The 17,964-nt window shown below is 48.7% G+C and overlaps 1 protein-coding gene across 1 annotated transcript; it reads right to left on the reverse strand.

Moving 5' to 3' along the window:
* Positions 1 to 187: 187 nt before the first annotated feature.
* Positions 188 to 17,525, reverse strand: grm6a (glutamate receptor, metabotropic 6a). Its single transcript, XM_070839102.1, has 14 exons — positions 17,094 to 17,525; positions 13,533 to 13,749; positions 12,211 to 12,346; positions 11,972 to 12,126; positions 11,739 to 11,879; positions 11,436 to 11,636; positions 9,872 to 10,011; positions 9,646 to 9,768; positions 8,612 to 8,876; positions 8,199 to 8,434; positions 7,951 to 8,112; positions 6,628 to 6,777; positions 1,103 to 1,243; positions 188 to 289 (listed from the first exon to the last, which is right to left on the reverse strand). Exons 1-14 carry the CDS (start codon positions 17,376 to 17,378, stop codon positions 188 to 190), a joined length of 2,454 nt encoding a protein of 817 aa, XP_070695203.1. The 5' UTR covers positions 17,379 to 17,525.
* Between the last annotated feature and the right edge of the window lie 439 nt (positions 17,526 to 17,964).

Below are 17,964 nucleotides of genomic sequence, written 5' to 3' on the forward strand. Positions count from 1 at the left end.
CTCTCCTCTAATTGGTCAGGTTTAGACATGGCCCCCCTCTGATTGGTCAGTCAGCAAGTAGCCCTGCCTGGGTTAGCCGCCGTACGTAGCACTGTACAGTACTGTTGTACTTGTAGAATTACCTGCTGACTTGTTTGTGTGTCACTGTGTAGCTTCAGTACCTGTAATGTGTCGTATTACTGCAGTGTTATTGCGATCTGTCAGGCTCCATCTTTATCTCGCCATTCTGTTTCTCATTTAATGATTTTTGAGACACTCTGGCAACCGTGACAGCAGCCTGCAACACAGCAACAATCAGGTCACACAGCAATAATTAGGCAACACAGTAACAGTCAGGCAACACAGCAACAATCAGGCAACACAGCAATAATGAGGCAACACAGTAACAGTCAGGCAACACAGCAACAATCAGGCAACACAGCAATAATGAGGCAACACAGTAACAGTTAGGCAACACAGCAACAATCAGGCAACACAGCAATAATAAGGCAACACAGTAACAGTCAGGCAACACAGCAACAATCAGGCAACACAGCAATAATAAGGCAACACAGTAACAGTCAGGCAACACAGCAACAATCAGGCAACACAGCAATAATAAGGCAACACAGCAACAATCAGGCAACACAGCAATAATGAGGCAACACAGTAACAGTCAGGCAACACAGCAACAATCAGGCAACACAGCAATAATGAGGCAACACAGTAACAGTCAGGCAACACAGCAACAATCAGGCAACACAGCAATAATAAGGCAACACAGTAACAGTCAGGCAACACAGCAACATCAGGTCACACAGCAATAATTAGGCAACACAGCAATAATTAGGCATCACAGTAACAGTCAGGCAACACAGCAATAATTAGGCATCACAGTAACAGTCAGGCAACACAGCAATAATTAGGCATCACAGTAACAGTCAGGCAACACAGCAACAATCAGGCAACACAGTAACAGTCAGGCAACACAGCAACAATCAGGCAACACAGCAACAATCAGGCAACACAGCTGCCATGCAGGGTCTGTCGGGGTCCGACGGTTCTGTCGGTTCTGTTGGTTTTGTCGGTCCTGTCGGGTCCGTGGATAGAGTCATTCTCTGACCTTGAAGCTCCTCTTCCTCTTCTGGACATTCTGCTCTGGGTGGAAAATTATGACGTAAACCTTCGGCATGTAGAGCATTCCGAGAGAGACGAATGCACTGAGAGACATGGAGACAGTCAAAGTGGCCGTCTGGATGAACATCTGCAGAGACACAAGGAGAACAACTGCTGAGACAGAACCTCCTTGTGGACCTCTTCAACCTTGTTAATATTTCAAGAGGAGAACAAAAATATTCAAAGGACCTCCTAAATGTTCCCAGTAGCCATTCAAATATCCTCAGTTTCATCAGCTTAAGTGTTCCTTGGTGTAGGAACATAAACTATACAAAGGATCTCTAAAAGCAAAGGCACCTGCATGACTTCAGTGACCACAACAAACATCCACAGAACCTCTAGAACCACCTCAGTGACCACAACAAAAACCCAAACACCACCAAGAATGCCTAACCCTAACCCCAGGACAACAAGAACCACCCAGAACCTCCTCAATGACTACAGAACTACCGAAAGCAACTCCAGAACCACATACAGAACCAGAAACTTTCGTTCCATTACAACCAGGTAAAGGACCTAAACACCTAAAGAGTCGCTGACAGAGCTCTCCAGTGCTTTCAGTGTGTCCTTCATGGGTGGGGGGGTCGTTCTGTCTCTTGGATGATAGCTTTCCCATCCTCCTCCTCTCTCCCACCATCCAGGGAACAGACACAGAAGGTCTTAAGGATCTCCATGTCTGTTCCCTGCATGCTCAACAGTGTCTAATTTGTTGAGTGGCCTCTTAGTTCGACTATGTACCTGTATAGTTCTCCAATAATCTTTCTGGGCAATGGTGTTCTCTAGCTTGTCCCTCAGAAGTGCTGGCTGTATTGTGTTGAAGAACAACATCCTCAAAGTGCCTCCAGCCCTCTCCAGGTGAGAGAGAGCTCAGTGTAGGAGGAGGATGACTGCGTCGTGCCCCCCGATGCCAGGTTGGTAGGCAAACTGAAGTGGGTCCATCACAGAGATGAGTACCAGGCCTTCCAGGGTCTTCATCAGGTGGGATGTTATTGCCACCAGCCTGTAGCTGCCAAAGGGAGTGCAGAGTCTTGGGGACACGTACCACACAGTATGTTTTCCACAGCTGTGGCGCCCTCCCCAACTTCAGGCTCAGGTTGAGGATGTGTTCCACAATCCGGCACAGCTGGTCTGCACAGGACTTCAGGACCCTGGAGCTGATACCGTCTGGACCCGCAGCCTTCCTTGCCCTCATCTTCCTGAGCTGGTTCCTCACCTGGAGTGCTGTGAGGGACAGGTTGGAGCAGGGGGGGGGGTTGTGAGCTAGAGTATGTAGGTGGTGGGGCTGGGCTGATGAGGTGGGCTGTGGGGGACGGCTGTGAGCCATGTTTCCCAGGCAGGTCAAAGGAGGTGTATGCCTCCTTGGTGTTGGTATAACAGAAGACCAGTGTTTTATTGTCTCTGGTGCAGCACATGATACACTGGGTGAACGTGGGTAAAGAGGAAGATGGTTAAAGTTCCCAGAGATGAGAAGGAGGGCCTGTGGGTGCTGTGTTTGCAGCCTGCTAGTGACAGTGCAGAGGACAGCTCAGGCTACATCAGAGGGGAACGTACACAGCTATTGCTATAACAGAAGAATAGAAGAAGTCAAGAATTCCCGCTGCAGGTCGTACGGCTTCATGCTACCAGCTAACAGCTCAATGTACCTGCTGTAGAGTTGTTCTTTAACAGTGATGTGTCCAGAGTGACACCAGCTATCATTAACAAACACCGGCTAGTCCTCCTCCCTTTCTCTTACCGCTCTCCTCCCCCCTGTTTGCCCATAAAAGCTTGAAGCTGCCCAGTGTAGCGGCCATGTCCGGGGTCAGCGTAGTCAGCCATGTTTCCATAAACACCATGATGCTGCACACCCGGTATTCCCTCTGATGCCAGGTCAGCGCTGATAAAGTTGTTGCTGATAACAGATGCTGTGGAAATGTGTTGCTCATAACAGTTATTGGTGATAATCAATCAATCAATCAATCTTTATTTATATAGTGCCAATTCATAACAGCATTATCTCACTCTTTCCCTAAAGAGCAGCTCAGAACAAACTCTTTCATTCAGAGACTCAAAGATTCAGGAATTCAACATGAAGTATTCAAGAATCCCCACAGAGCAGCTCAGAGATTAGATTAATACTCATATTCCTCCAGACTCTGGACGAGGAGGTGGAGTTGCAGCAATTTTCATCTCTAGCTTATTAATCAAGCCCAGACCTAAACTCAACTATAACTCCTTTGAAAGCCTTGTTCTTAGCTTCTCTCTTCCAACCTGGAAAACACTGACACCAGTCTTAGTTGTCACAGTGTACCGCCCTCCTGGTCCAGACTCTGAATTCTTAACTGAGTTCTCAGAGTTTCTATCAGATTTAGTCCTTAGTGCAGATAAAGTGGTTATAGTAGGTGACTTTAATATTCATGTGGACGATGATAATGATGGTCTGAGCACTGCTTTCATCTCACTACTGGACTCAGTTGGCTTCTCCCAGACAGTAGATGAACCCACTCACTGGTTTAACCCTCGACCTTGTTCTGGCTGATGGTGTAGAAATTGAACAGTTAACAGTCTTCCCCCCAAAACTCTGTTCTATCGGACCATCACCTGATAACTGCTGATTTCTAACCAAACTAGAAGAGTCCTGCTTCATCTGGCAACAGTCTTAAAACTTCTAGAAAGGCCCTCTGTGATGCCAGAGCCTCCTACTACTCCTCACTGACAGAAGAGAATAAAAACAGCCCTAGATTTCTGTTCAGCACGTTAGCCAGGTTGACAAAGACCCAGAACTCCACTGATCCTTGTGATCCTTTAGAGCTCAGTAGCAACGACTTCAAGAGCTTCTTTAATGATAAAATTCTGACTATTAGAGACTAAATCCATCACCTCCTGCCCTCAACAGGCTCTGATTCAACCTCAGACTCAGGAACCGTGGAAACAGCTGTTGGGCTTAATGTGCATCTGGACTGTTTTTCTCCAACTGATCTTCCTGAACTGGCTTCAATAATCTCCTCATCCAGACCGTCAGCTGGTCTCCTAGACCCCATTCCTGCTGGGCTACTTAAGGAAGTACCCTGCCCTTAATTAACACGTCCTTACTGGATCTGATCAATCAGTCTTTACTAACAGGCCTTAAACCTCTCCTGAAAAAGCCCACTCTAGATTCAGGTGTATCAGCCAACTGTAGACCTTCATCCAACCTTCCCTTTCTCTCCAAGATCCTGGAGAAAGCAGCAGCCAACCAGCTGTGTGACTTTCTAAACTCTAATAGTCTATTAGAGGATCTTCAGTCAGGTTTTAGAGCGAACCACAGCACAGAGACACTGGTGAAGGTTACAGACCTCCTCCTTATGGCATCAGACAGAGGACTTCTCTCTGTCCTGGTCTGGTTAGACCTGAGTGCTGCTTCTGATACCATTGACCATCACATCCTGTTACAGAGACTGGAACAGTTCACTGGTATAAAAGGAACCACATTAAGCTGCTTTAAATCCTATTGATCAGATCAGGATTTGCCCTTTAACTCCAACATTAAGACTCTCCAAAATCTAGAATAGAGTTTAAAATCCTTCTCCTCACCTCCAAAGCTCTTAATGTTCAGGCTCCATCATATCTTAAAGAGCTCATAGTACCGTACTACCCCACTAGAGCACTGTGCTCCCAGACTGCAGGCCTACTGGTGGTTCCTAAAGTCCTCTAAAGTAGTGATGGAGCCAGAGCTTTCAGCTATCAGGCTCCATCAGGCCTCTCTACATTTCTGTCACAGTTCTGCCCTGCTCTTCCCTGAAGCAACTTCTCAGTATTTTTCCACACTGCCATCAGCCACACCCACCTTGTCGACCACTCTCCTGTTCACACAGGTGCTGCCCATCTGTAATCAACCAGCCACTACATAAGCCTCCCTCTCCTTCCATTCTTCGCAGTATACAGCATGACCTTCCAGCGGTTCATGCATCGGCTTGAGTTCTCTTGTTAAGAACCTTGCCTGTTTTTGGACATTCCCTGCTTGTCGCTCCTTGGTAACTGCTCTGTTTGCTGCCCCTGACCTTGAGATCTTGCTTCCGGACTTTGGATTCTTTCAGCCTGTCTTTGTGAGTCTCTACGTTTACCTGCCTGCCCGAGACCTGAGGAACTATGATTAAAGAGCATAGTTAAAGCACTTCAAGTCTGCTGTGTTGCATTTGGGTCCATCGCTCACCTTGTTACAATTTCAGAGTAGACTAAAAACCTTCCTTAGTGATAAAGCCTATAGTTCAGGGCTGGATCAGGTCTTGGACCAGCCCCTAGTTATGCTGCTATAGGCTCAGACTGCCGGGGGACTCCCATGATGCACTGGGCTCCTCCTCTTCCTCTCCATCCTGATGCTTCATGTCTCTTTAATGTCTGTTACTAACTTGGTATCTTCCCTGGAGCCTTTCTGTGCTTTTCTCATCTCTCAGGTTCCTGTGGATCCTGGTCCTGGTTCTCCTGCTGTAGTTCTCTGGTTCCTGTGGATCCTGGTCCTGGTTCTCCTGCTGTGGATCCTGGTCATGGTTCTCCTGCTGTGGTTCCTGTGGATCCTGGTCCTGGCTCTGCTGCTGTGGTTCTCTGGTTCCTGTGGATCCTGGTCCTGGTTCTCCTGCTGTGGTTCTCTGGTTCCTGTGGATCCTGGTTCTCTTGCTGTGGTTCTGTGGATCCTGGTCCTGGTTCTCCTGCTGTGGTTCTCTGGTTCCTGTGGATCCTGGTCCTGGCTCTGCTGCTGTGGTTCTCTGGTTCCTGTGGATCCTGGTCCTGGTTCTCCTGCTGTGGATCGTCGGCCACCAACACTTTTTACTGATATTAGTCCTGTTATTATTATTCACATATTAACTGTTGTCATGTTTTTACCTGCTACCATATTGATCAGTATCAGTCACACTGATCAGTATCAGTCACACTGATCAGTATCAGTCACATTGATCAGTATCAGTCACACTGATCAGTATCAGTCACATTGATCAGTATCAGTCACACTGATCAGTATCAGTCACACTGATCAGTATCAGTCACATTCCTACGGTCAGTGATATAGTTACTGTTAGTGTTTTGGTTGTGTGTGTGTCTCTCTCTCTCCTGAATTTCCTGAATCTTTGGTCTCTGAATGAAAGAGTTTGTTCTGAGCTGCTCTTTATGGAAACAGTCTGAGAGAACACTGTTATGAAGGGTTAGGGTCAAACAAAGATTGATTGATGAATAGATAACATTTGTTATGAACTGTGCTTTATAAAAAAAAAAAAGATTGAATGGACTGGGGATGGAGTTCAACAGCATCTCAGTGAGTCTGATTTGGTAAATGGTCTGTGTGACTAACTTTTTGTCTTTTCAACCATTCAAAGCACCTTAACGTTCACCCCCTGATGACATCAGGAGACTAACTATTCACACACTGAAGCTGGTAACCTCTAGATCCCCAGCTGTGTGAATGAACGCTCTCCTCTTGTCCAGATCCTGTGTGAACATGAATGTCGTCCTGGTTTTTACCTTTTCTGTGGACTGGGCGGTGCCAAAGAAGATCGGTACGAAAGCCAGCCATATGATGCAGGTGGTGTACATGGTGAACCCGATCGGCTTTGCTTCATTAAAAGTCTCAGGGACACCCCGACTCTTCACTGCATACACTGTACAGGTTACCTAGCAACAAGAATAATACAGGTTACCTTGCAACTGGGGCTAATGCTTGTGCTAACTGAGGCTACTGCTTATGGAAACTGATGCTAATGCTTGTGCTAACTGGGGCTAATGCTTATCCTAACTGATGCTAATGCTTATCCTAACTGATGCTAATGCTTGTGCAAACTGATACTAATGCTTGTGCTAACTGATGCTAATGCTTGTGCTAACTGGGGCTAATGCTTGTGCAAACTGATGCTAATGCTTGTGCTAACTGGGGCTAATGCTTATCCTAACTGATGCTAATGCTTATCCTAACTGATGCTAATGCTTGTGCAAACTGATACTAATGCTTGTGCTAACTGATGCTAATGCTTGTGCTAACTGGGGCTAATGCTTGTGCAAACTGATGCTAATGCTTATCCTAACTGATGCTAATGCTTATCCTAACTGATGCTAGTGCTTGTGCAAACTGATACTAATGCTTGTGCTAACTGGGGCTACTGCTTGTACTAACTGGGGCTACTGCTTATGCAAACTGATGCTAATTCTTGTGCTAACTGGGGCTAATGCTTATCCTAACTGATGCTAATGCTTGTGCTAACTGATACTAATACTTGTACTAACTGGGACTAATGCTTGTGCTAATTGGGATTAGTGCTGGTGCTAATTGGGGCTAATGCTGGCGCTAACTACGGCTAAGTTTGTGATGTTTAGTTCATATGTTCTCTGTTACCTCCTGTTTTATTGTGGTGTTAAACTTTTCCCTCTCGTTTCAGGCCCCTTGACTTCCTGCCCTTGTGTGTTTCCCACTCCTTTGTCTGCCCTCGCCCTGATTGTTTCCGCATGTGTCCCCTCCCCTGGTGTGTATATATTATCTGTATTTTCCCCTGTCCTGTGTCAGATCGTCTTTTACCCTTGTGTCCAGCTATTCAGTGTCTTTAGTCAGTGTTGGTGAGAGATTCTTGTGAGTGTTCTGAGTCTAGTCAGGTTGGTATCGATTAGGAAGTATTTTAGTGTCTGCACCTTTTTACAATCTGTTTTGCCTCGTGATGAGCTTTTGAGTGTGCCTCGTGTGTGCTTCTGGTTGTAACAGCTTCATGTTTGGTAGAAACACCTTTGGAGCTGCTAATCAATATCAGATGATCAATAACAGCAGATCAATAACTTATGAATGATCGATCAGCGTGTTACCATGAGGACGATGCTGTAGCTGAGGCAGCAGATGATTGACAGGTCGGACATGTCACACTTCAGGATGCCGCGGGCCAGGTTGGGGTTCGGGGGGCGAAGCTCCTCATAATCAATGATGGTGTGAGGAGGAACAACGCCGAACCACACGAACACTCCGAGGACCTGAAACGCACACGTTAAGGTAAACACAAGTCATGTGATAAGTCGCCCAATCAGAAATGGGGGCACACTGACACCTGTGGTCTCACCTGGACAGAGATGAGGATGAATGTGATGATGAGCTGGGAGGCGGGGCTGATGAATTTGGGTGGCGTCACCGACCTCTTGCCTTGTTCGAAGATGCGATAGATGCGGTTGGTTTTGGTCAACATGGCAGAGTAGGTGATGGCCATGCCGAGGCCCAGCAGGAGGCGCCGGAAAGCACACACCACCACACTGGGCTCGGCAATCATCAGGAAGGTGATCAGGTAGATCAGGAAGATACCTGCCGAGTGACAGACAGGTGACATCATCATCACATCTTCATCTCCAAAGGAAACAGTCAGGTGTTGTTTCATGGTAAAACTTTTTATCCTGTTTTAGTCATTTAGTCTGCTTTGGAGCAGGAGGAAGAGGAGGAGCAGTAAAAGGAGGAGGAGTGATGAACAGGTGGGCTTGTTACCCGTCAACAGCACGTAGCTTAGCTCCCTCCCTGACGCCCTGACTATGGGTGTGTCATTGAAGCGGATGAAGGTGATCACCACGGCGCTGGTTGCTAGGATACCGAGCATGGCAAGGGAGGCGGGCACCAGGGCAAAGGGGGAGTTCCACTCCAGCTTGATGATGGGGGTCGGGCGACAGGCGGTTCTGTTGGGGACGGGGCGCATGTCTGACGGACACATCTCACAGGTAAACTCATCCAGCTGGTACTGATACCCATCACAGAGCTAGAGAGAGAGAGACGGGTTTGAAAAGGGGGACGGGTCAGAGTAGTGGTAGTACTAATCGTAATACTAGTAACAGTAGTAGTAGAACTACTAGTAATAGTATTACTACCTGAGTACTGCAGTGTTATGTTACATTGCCAGCAGTTGTAGTAATTCTAGTAGTAGTACTGCAGTAGGACCTCACAGTGCCAGTAGTAGTAGTATTCGTACTTGAGTATGTACCTCGCAGGTTTGGGTTCAGTGTCTCAGCATGCAGAGTACTAGTAGTACTGTGTTAGTACTGCAGTAGTAGTAACCACAGTAGTAGTAGTGTGTTAGTACTGCAGTAGTACCTTGCAGTACCAGCAGCAGTAGTAGTGACCACAGTAGTAGTAGTAGTACTGTGTTAGTACTGCAGTAGTAGTTGTAACCACAGTAGTTGTAGTGCAGTAGTACCTTGCAGTGCCAGCAGCAGTAGTAGTAACCACAGTAGTAGTAGTAGTACTGTGTTAGTACTGCAGTAGTAGTAACCACAGTAGTAGCAGTACTGTTAGTGCTGCAGTACCTCGCAGTGCCAGCAACAGTAGTAGTAACCACAGTAGTAGTAGTAGTACTGTGTTAGTACTGCAGTAGTAGTAACCGTAGTAGTACTGTGTTAGTACTGCAGTAGTAGTACTGTGTTAGTACTGCAGTAGTACCTCGCAGTGCCAGCAGCAGTAGTAGTAACCACAGTAGTAGTAGTAGTAAGCACAGTAGTAGTAGTAGTACTGTGTTAGTACTGCAGTAGTACCTCGCAGTGCCAGCAGCAGGGAACTCCTTTGACCATCTTTTTTCGTTCTCCTGGTCGACACGGAAAACTACAGATGGACTCTGGAACAGATTTATCTCCTCCAGACCACTGCATCTCCTCCAGCTGACAGACAGACGAGTGGAGAGAGAGACAGAGAGACAGAGACTGAAATGCAGAAGATGTTTCATTGGCTTTATGTTTCTCTTGGGTCCAATCAGATTCTTACATTGAGCCTCAGGTTATTGGTCCACTGGCCGATGACATGGTAACCAGGATGGCTGTGATTGGTCATTTGGAACTGGAAGATGTCGTAGCGACCGGGAGCGTCTCCGTTCTCATTGAACAAAACACTCGTACCTGCGCTTCCTGGTGGACACAAAGACAGGAGGGACATACAGTTACATGACACGTCACAACACATGACACGTCACATGACAAGTCCCAGGTGAGAACACAGGTGTGTTGTTATCCAGGTGAGGGTATCGATGGTCTAAAGAGAATCCTGGTCTTTGTGTCTGTTTGAACCTCCAGACGTCAGACTGCCTCTGCATCTACAGATGACTCCATCCTGAGGTCCACCTGAGGCACACCTTAGGCCCATCTAGAGGTCCACCTGGAAGGTGTTGTGGAAAATCAAAGGAATCAGCCGGACACCAACTTCGGCAACCTCTGGGAATTTACTTGGTACAACACAGCTTCACAAAGCACTTCAATACCGATAACAACTCCAAACTTCTGATCAACTTCAGGGGCTTTTATACTTTAATACTGCGTCACTTTATCAATGTGTGTATTGTATTGGGCGTGCTCACTTGGTGTGTGTGTATGCGTGACATATTGCGTGTGTGTGTATGTGGTGTTCTGCTCCTAACTTAGATTATCTTTCTTGGGGCTCGGTCCTGGTCCAGCCCCCTTCTGGTTCTTTGTTTGATCCCTTTGAACACACCACTGGCTCTGACAAGGATATCATGTTTCCAGTGTGATCCAACAATGTGATCATGAGAGACCAAACTGGGTCAAGGCGAATCAGAACTGGAGTCGGACCTTAACTGCTGCCTCCCAGAACCACCAGCTACTCTAATTGGCTGAACATCATGTGAATGCACAAGTGAGAAGATGAGGTGGCCCGATGGTGACTGGACCCACAGACCCATGTCGGTAGCAGAGGTCCAGACCTCTGCAGAGGAGACCCATTTCAGCTGCATGGATCGACCATCTGGACCTTTCACCCCAAGACCAGGGCCTGAACCAGGAACTAGGACCAGCATCAGGACTGGGCTGAGGACTGAAAGGGGGATCCACTGCTGAGTCCATAAGGACCAAGTCCTTCTGAACCACCTAAGTCTAGTACAGAGTCCACATTTTTCTGCACCAGTACACCGGCCTGTCTCCCCTCCACCTGGCCCTCGCAGGTGGACCAGCCCCTACCATACCTGAACTTAGATCAGCCCACTGGTTTTCAGCAGAGCACCATGACCTCAGCCTGGGTACCCAACCCACCCACCCACAGTCATCCAGACTGGATGGTCAAACTCTCATCATCCTTCCAGGATCCCTGCTGGAGTCAACAGCTGGTCCACTGATCCAAAACCAGGACCGAGTCCTCAAACCTGTCTGCAGCTTCAAGACCCCCCCCCACACACACACACACACACACACACACACACCTGTACCGTTCCAGCTCCAGCACTGATGCTCTGAGGCTGTTTCCAAGGCGATGTTTCCATGTTTCTGCCGATCTGTGGAGTAGAGGCTCTGACTCAGATGTGGTATTTGTTGGGTTTTCTTACCATTGAAGTTGACGGCTCTGATATAGTCCAGCAGCAGGCGTCCCTCCACCGGGTCCATGCTGTTGCAGACGCCGGCGCTGCCCGGACACAGGTCGCGGTGCATGCTGTGCAGTGCGTAGGCGACGGCATAAACAGCGTCAATCACAAACTGGACCTTCCCCTCCTGCTCGTAGGATGAGTCCACACCAATCCTCTCCTCACCTGGAGACACACACATCACATGACTGGGGCGGTGGGGGATGGTGGACAGGTACGTGTGATGAAGGTCCCTGACACCCGCCCCCCAACCCTGGTGGGGCGTACCTGTGCACTTCTTCTTGTCGGGGTCCAGTTTGATTCCCGGTCGAGTCAGTTTACACCTGAAGTCGTCCTCCCAGAACTCGTTGAACCAGATGTTCCTCCGATTGTTCTCCAGAGAGCGAGACATGAAGTACTGATCAAAACCTACACACACACACACACACACACACACAGGATAAATACACACACAGATAAATACAGCCACACATACACTCTCCAGTTTTCGGTCATTTTACCGTCGATTGAAGCCCGTTTTGGCAGGATGGTGACGGCGCCCTCGGCAACATCCTCCAGCTCTGTGATTGGTGAACTCTTCGCCCCCCAGCTGTCCGACCCCACAAACAGGAAGTGACCCGTCAGGTTAGCGCGCTTTGCCGCCTCGAGGACACGCCTACCAGGAAAAGGGGAGGAGTCACAGTGGAGTCATGTGACCATACAGATCAGAACAGACAGACGGTGGTGGGGGGGTTGTTACTTGATGTCATCCTCGTTAGCGAAGATTATGACTCCTCTGGCGTTACTTGTCTCCATCAGACGGTTAATGATCTTATCGAACAAACCGGCTGTCGGCTCACGAGGAATCTTCACCGACTGAGCGATACACACCCCACCTGACAGATAGACAGGTACAGAGAGACAGACAGGTTTACTGTCAGACAGACAGGCTGTGTGGTGGTGGTTATCTTGTGTAACCCCCGTCTGGTCCAGCTCTGTGAGTGTGGGGTTCAGCTCAGCGCCCCCTACAGGAATCTAACAGTGTAACTGTGTGTATTTATCTGTGTGTGTGTGAGAGAGAGAGTGGATGAGTCTGATGGTGGTCGTCACAGCAACAGAGCTGCATCAGCTGTGATCACAGTTCACCCCAACACATTTCAATCATCCAATCAGAGAACAGCTGGCTGGAGACCAGGTGAACGCTGATGGGTTCTCCTTCCCCAATTCTCTACATTAAAGGAGAATTCCACTGTTTCTCCCCCTGGTCCTCTCTGTCCACATCCTGGTATCTGAGTGACTGGTAGGTAGTAAAAGTGTTGGAACTGGTCCAGTAGATCACCTCAGCCAGCAGACACCAAACGGGCTGCAATGGCTGCAACGTGATCCTTTGGGACAACTGCACCTGATCACAGTAGGTCCACTAAAAGAGCTTGTTTGATCCACTGACAGGCTCAGAGTGTTATTCTAAGTGTGTGACAGCATCATGGAAAGGATCCCTACAGAGAGAGACCTGGAAGATCCTTTTGGTTTAACCACAAACAGCACACACACCAGACTACATTCACTAAAACAGGGATTTTAGAGAACAGGACACAGGAGCTGCTGCTCTGCTGCTGCCTCCATCAGTCAGTTGGCTGTTAGCTTCAGTGTAAAGATGATGGTTCTGTCCTCTGACTCACATCCATAGTGTTTTGTTGGGACAATAAATAGAGAACCTGATGGTTCTGTACAGCTGTGAGTGAGGGTGTGATAGTTTTAGAGGACCTGAGCGGAAGAACATGCTTTTAAGTTTAATAATACACAGTTCTTCTTGAATGGCCAGAAACCCCAGGAATTCTGGGAAAAGGGACGGCTGTGACTCAGAGCAGGTTGTCCACCAATCAGAAGACCGGTGCTTCGATGCTTGGCTCCTCCAGCTCCAGAGTGTGAATGTAGTGATAAACAGATATGAGTGGTCAAAAAGACTAGAAAGGTGATACACAGAGTTCATTTCCCATGAGACAGACCTGCTGGGCCACAGAGAGAAAACCAACAGAATCAACCAGAAGAGCAGGGCAGAGCAGTAAGTGAGCCCTAACCCACCGGCCTCTCTGGAGATCTGCATGAAGGCATCCACTCCACTCTCTCCATAGTTTCCCTCTGACGCCAGCGTGGAGACGTAGTTCCAGCCCAGAGCTTTGACGATGTCCAGCATGGTCTGAGCCTGGTACGAGTCCGGAGGAACCACCCGAGAGAAGAAGTCGTAGCGGTTATTATCACTGAGCTCCGGTGCCGTGGACGCATAACTCACCTGAGGGATCTGAACAAAACAATCAATAATCAATAGTAAGTCATTAAAATCTGTTATCACTAATTCACACTATTATGCTGACGAAACACAACCTGACTGATTGTGAAAAGACATTTATCCAGATCCTACTCGTAGTTTTGATCCTGCTCCTGGTTCTGGTTCTGGGTGTCAGTCTGTTTTCACACCAAAAACGTCTGACCCACACTGAGACCCTCCTGGTCCGGGTTCTTAGTAAACAGGACCTGCAAGGAGTCTGTCTGATCCCTGGACCACCATCAGACTACAGTCTGGACACCAGCCTGAATGAACCACATGACCCACCAGAGGTCACCTGGACCAACAAGAGGTTCTTCCAGACTACCCCGCCTGAACCAGACCAGGATCACTACAGGGGACCAACACAGACCCCTCAGTCCTGACCCTGTTCAGTCAGCTCAGGGTCACATTCAACACACACACACACCACTGGTCAAACTGGAAACACACACATGCACACACACACACTTAGGGGATTAGAGTTGTGTAACAACCTGAATGTGTGTCAGAGCTTCAATAAACTGAATAATAATCACATTAACACACAACACTGTGTGTGTGTGTGTGTGTGTGTGTGCAGATTAATGAAGGACTCCACATTAACGAGCTCCTAAAAGCAGACCTCGTTATGACAGTCTTCATCATCAGAGAGATGCTCCACTGGAGCGAAACAAACATGAACATCAGCTGAACCACATTTTGGTCGGATGTTTCTGTCGATCCAGAATAGAACCAGAACCCTGAAGTCCTGAAACTGGTCCCCATTCAGAGTCTGACGTCCTGGTTCCGGATCTGGTCCAGGTCCTAGTCCTGGTTCAGGTTCTGGCTCAGGTTCTGGTCATCTCTCCCCTCGACCACTGCAGCTGTCCAGGCTGGTCTTCAGCCTACCCAGGTTATTCCAAACTACCCCGCCCCCCGGTACTGGGGCCTGCTAATTCATGTCTCTGGTCCCCTCCTACATCCACAACCTGTTCCAATCACCAGGCCATCCACTACCTACTGCGCTACCCCGCTAACCTTCGCTAACCCTGATCCATCATATGAGGAGGAGTCCAGAGAGCAGGGACAGGTGAGAACCCTGAGGACTCATGGTAATCGTAACCTGAACACCTAACCCTTTCCTCAGGACATGATCCTCCTGTTCAGGTGCCCACACACCCCAATGCATGGTGGGGGGGCGTCTGTGGCAGTGGAACTTTTATCGGACTACTACACAGCAGAGGTGTGAACCAGTTCAGCTCGGTGTGAACTCAGCCCATCGTCCAGCAATTCAGGTTGTCACTTGTGGTACGTGAGGGAAAGACGGTCGGTGTGTTTTTCTACCTGCAACGGTGCAGATGGTGAGTAAGTGGACTTCCTGTCTCAGAGTCTCATAAATCTGGTTTCAGTGTTTCTGACAGACCAGACCGAAATGGAACCAAGCAGCAACAGGAGCTTCAGCTCCACCTGGAGCCTCTGCTGCACTTCACGTGAGACACACCTGTCTGTCCTGTCAGGGCCCACAGGAACCAAAATCACAGCTGTCTCCTCCATGCTCCTGTTAGACATGTGATAAGTGTTTCTACTAGTAAAAAGGTGTGAATCAGGGTGAGGAGGCCTTGGTCGGATGGCTCACAACTCTAACCCTAACCCTGTCACCATGGAAACGAATGGTCAGACATTCTCATCATGCATCTGTGTGGCAGCCCAACTCTTCTGCTGGTTCAGGTTGATTTTAACAAAACACACACACACACACACACACACAGTCATTAAAAGCTTTCACTAGTCAGTCATCCTGACACAAACTGTTTAAAACATTAATCCACCAACCAGACGCTCCAGTCTGCCTGCCTGCCTGCCTGCCTGCCCGCCCGCCTGTCTGTCTGCCCGCCCGTCTGCCCGCCTGCCCGTCTGCCCGCCTGCCCATCTGTCGGCCAGCGTCTGTCCGTCTGCCTGCCTGCCTGCCCAGTCTGTCTGTCTACCTGCCTGTCTGTCTGCCCGCCCGCCCGCCTGTCTGTCCGTCTGCCTGCCTGCCTGTCTGCGTGTCTGCCTGCCCGCCCGTCTGTCCGTCTGCCTGCCTGCCTGTCTGCCTGTCTGCCTGCCCGCCTGTCTGTCCATCTGCCTGCCTGTCTGTCTGATTCCCCTGGGATCAGAGTTGAAAATTGAACCTGAGATCAGGTTTAAGCAGCAGACTCTCAAACGTTTTACAGCAGGTTGAAGTTGTGTCCAGTGTCCACATCACGTTCTAATAACCAACAGAACACGCTAGAACACTAACGGCCTGATCCTCATGAACCTCAGCGGAGGGTCCGCGCTGAGGAAGAACACAGAACATACTAGAGCCAACCCGATGCAGGAACCCAAACCCAGGACGGGACAACACGTCTGAAGACAGACAGATCGACCCCACAGATAAGAAGACACGTGATACTGGATCAATACACGTGATACTGGATCAATACACGCGATACACGTGATACTGGATCATTACACGTGATACTGGATCAATACACGCGATACACGTGATACTGGATCATTACACGTGATACTGGATCACCGCACGTGATACTGGATCACTACACGTGATACTGGATCAATACACGTGATACTGGATCACTACACGTGATACTGGATCACTGCACATGATACTGGATCACTACACGTGATACTGGATCACTGCACATGATACTGGATCACTGCACATGATACTGGATCACTACACGTGATACTGGATCACTACACCTAATACTACACGTCGGTGACACATCCTGTTTCTGCCAACTCAGGGATCATCCGGACCCCAAACATGGACGCTTCCATCATGTTTATGTTTTCATCATCATCTTCATCTTCATCATCTTCATCACATACATCCTGGTATCTGCTTGTATACGTGAACTTGTGTCTCATTAAGTTTAAGTTTAGTTCATGTGTTTTATTTCCTGTTTTATTGTGGCGGTCAACTTCTCCCTCTGGTTTCAGGCCCCTTTACTTCCTGCCCTTGTGTGTTCTACACTCCTGTGATTGTCTGCCCCCCCAGGGTGGTTTCTACCTGTGCCCCCCCCCCCCCCCCCCCCTGGTGTATATACTGTCTGTATATACCTGAGTCTAGTCAGGTTTGTTTTAGTCAGAACTTTTTTATAGTGTCTCTTTTTGGTGTCCTAACCAGTCCTAGCAGTAAGCACCTGTCTGTCTGATTTACAGGAGTTGTGTATGAGGAGCCCAACAGGTGGTATTTACCTGGAACGGTATCAGCTGTTTGTTACCTTGCATTATCTGTAAGTTCGCTGAATGTTACCTGTACGTTACCTGTATGTTGGTTGTACATTAATTACCTCGAACAGCCTCAGGATGTTGGCCACCATGATGGACACGGAGCTGGCCGATGCTCCGATCACACCCACCACTCTCTCCGGTTTCCGGATGATGGGCGGCTCGCCGTTGGAGCAGCGGATGTCGGATGTGTCCTTTTGGATCAGCGCCTGGACGAAGGTGAGCGACTGTTCCAGGGCGTAGGTGTCTCTGGAGCAGGTGTCCAGAATTCGGGCGCCCAGCGTGATGTTAGGCAGCAGCTCGGGGTCACTGTTGATCTGGTCCAGAGCGTACAACATGGCCTCCATGCGATGGATGCCCTTCTCCTTCTTCAGCTCACCACAGGGCAGACCGTGGGGGCCACGGGTGTGGATAGGGAACAGCCCCCCCAGCGTGATGTCACCAGGTATCTTTATGGAGTGGGGGTGGAAGTGCTGGTGGGAAGCACTCACCTGGACCACCTGTCCACCAATCCACAGCCAGAGAAACAGCAGGAGGCGTGGCCACAGCGAGAACTGATAGGGTGTTCGTCCAATCCAGAGCGAGGCAGGATGATGATGATGATGATGATGATGATGATGGAGGGTGAGGGACGAAGGGGCTGGGCTTGATGATGTCATACTGAGGTGACTATCAGGAGAGAGCATTCATCCTCCTGTGGACATCTGAGGAGACATCAGTCAATACACCAATCAATCAGTAAAGATGTTACTCCTGAGCTTTTCATTCTCACTGAACAGGATGAATGTGTGAGTTAAGTCTGATATTGACATCTGATCAATTGCCTGTTTTCAAACGGTGCGGCAGGACGAGTCGTGACCTTTAACTACGACCCCCAAACGCCCAATATAAACATTTAAACCTTTGTTGACAGATGGAAGACGCGTCCCTATT

This window comes from Pempheris klunzingeri, chromosome 11 (genome assembly GCF_042242105.1).
Source record: "Pempheris klunzingeri isolate RE-2024b chromosome 11, fPemKlu1.hap1, whole genome shotgun sequence".
Classification (NCBI taxonomy): Eukaryota; Metazoa; Chordata; class Actinopteri; order Acropomatiformes; family Pempheridae; genus Pempheris; species Pempheris klunzingeri.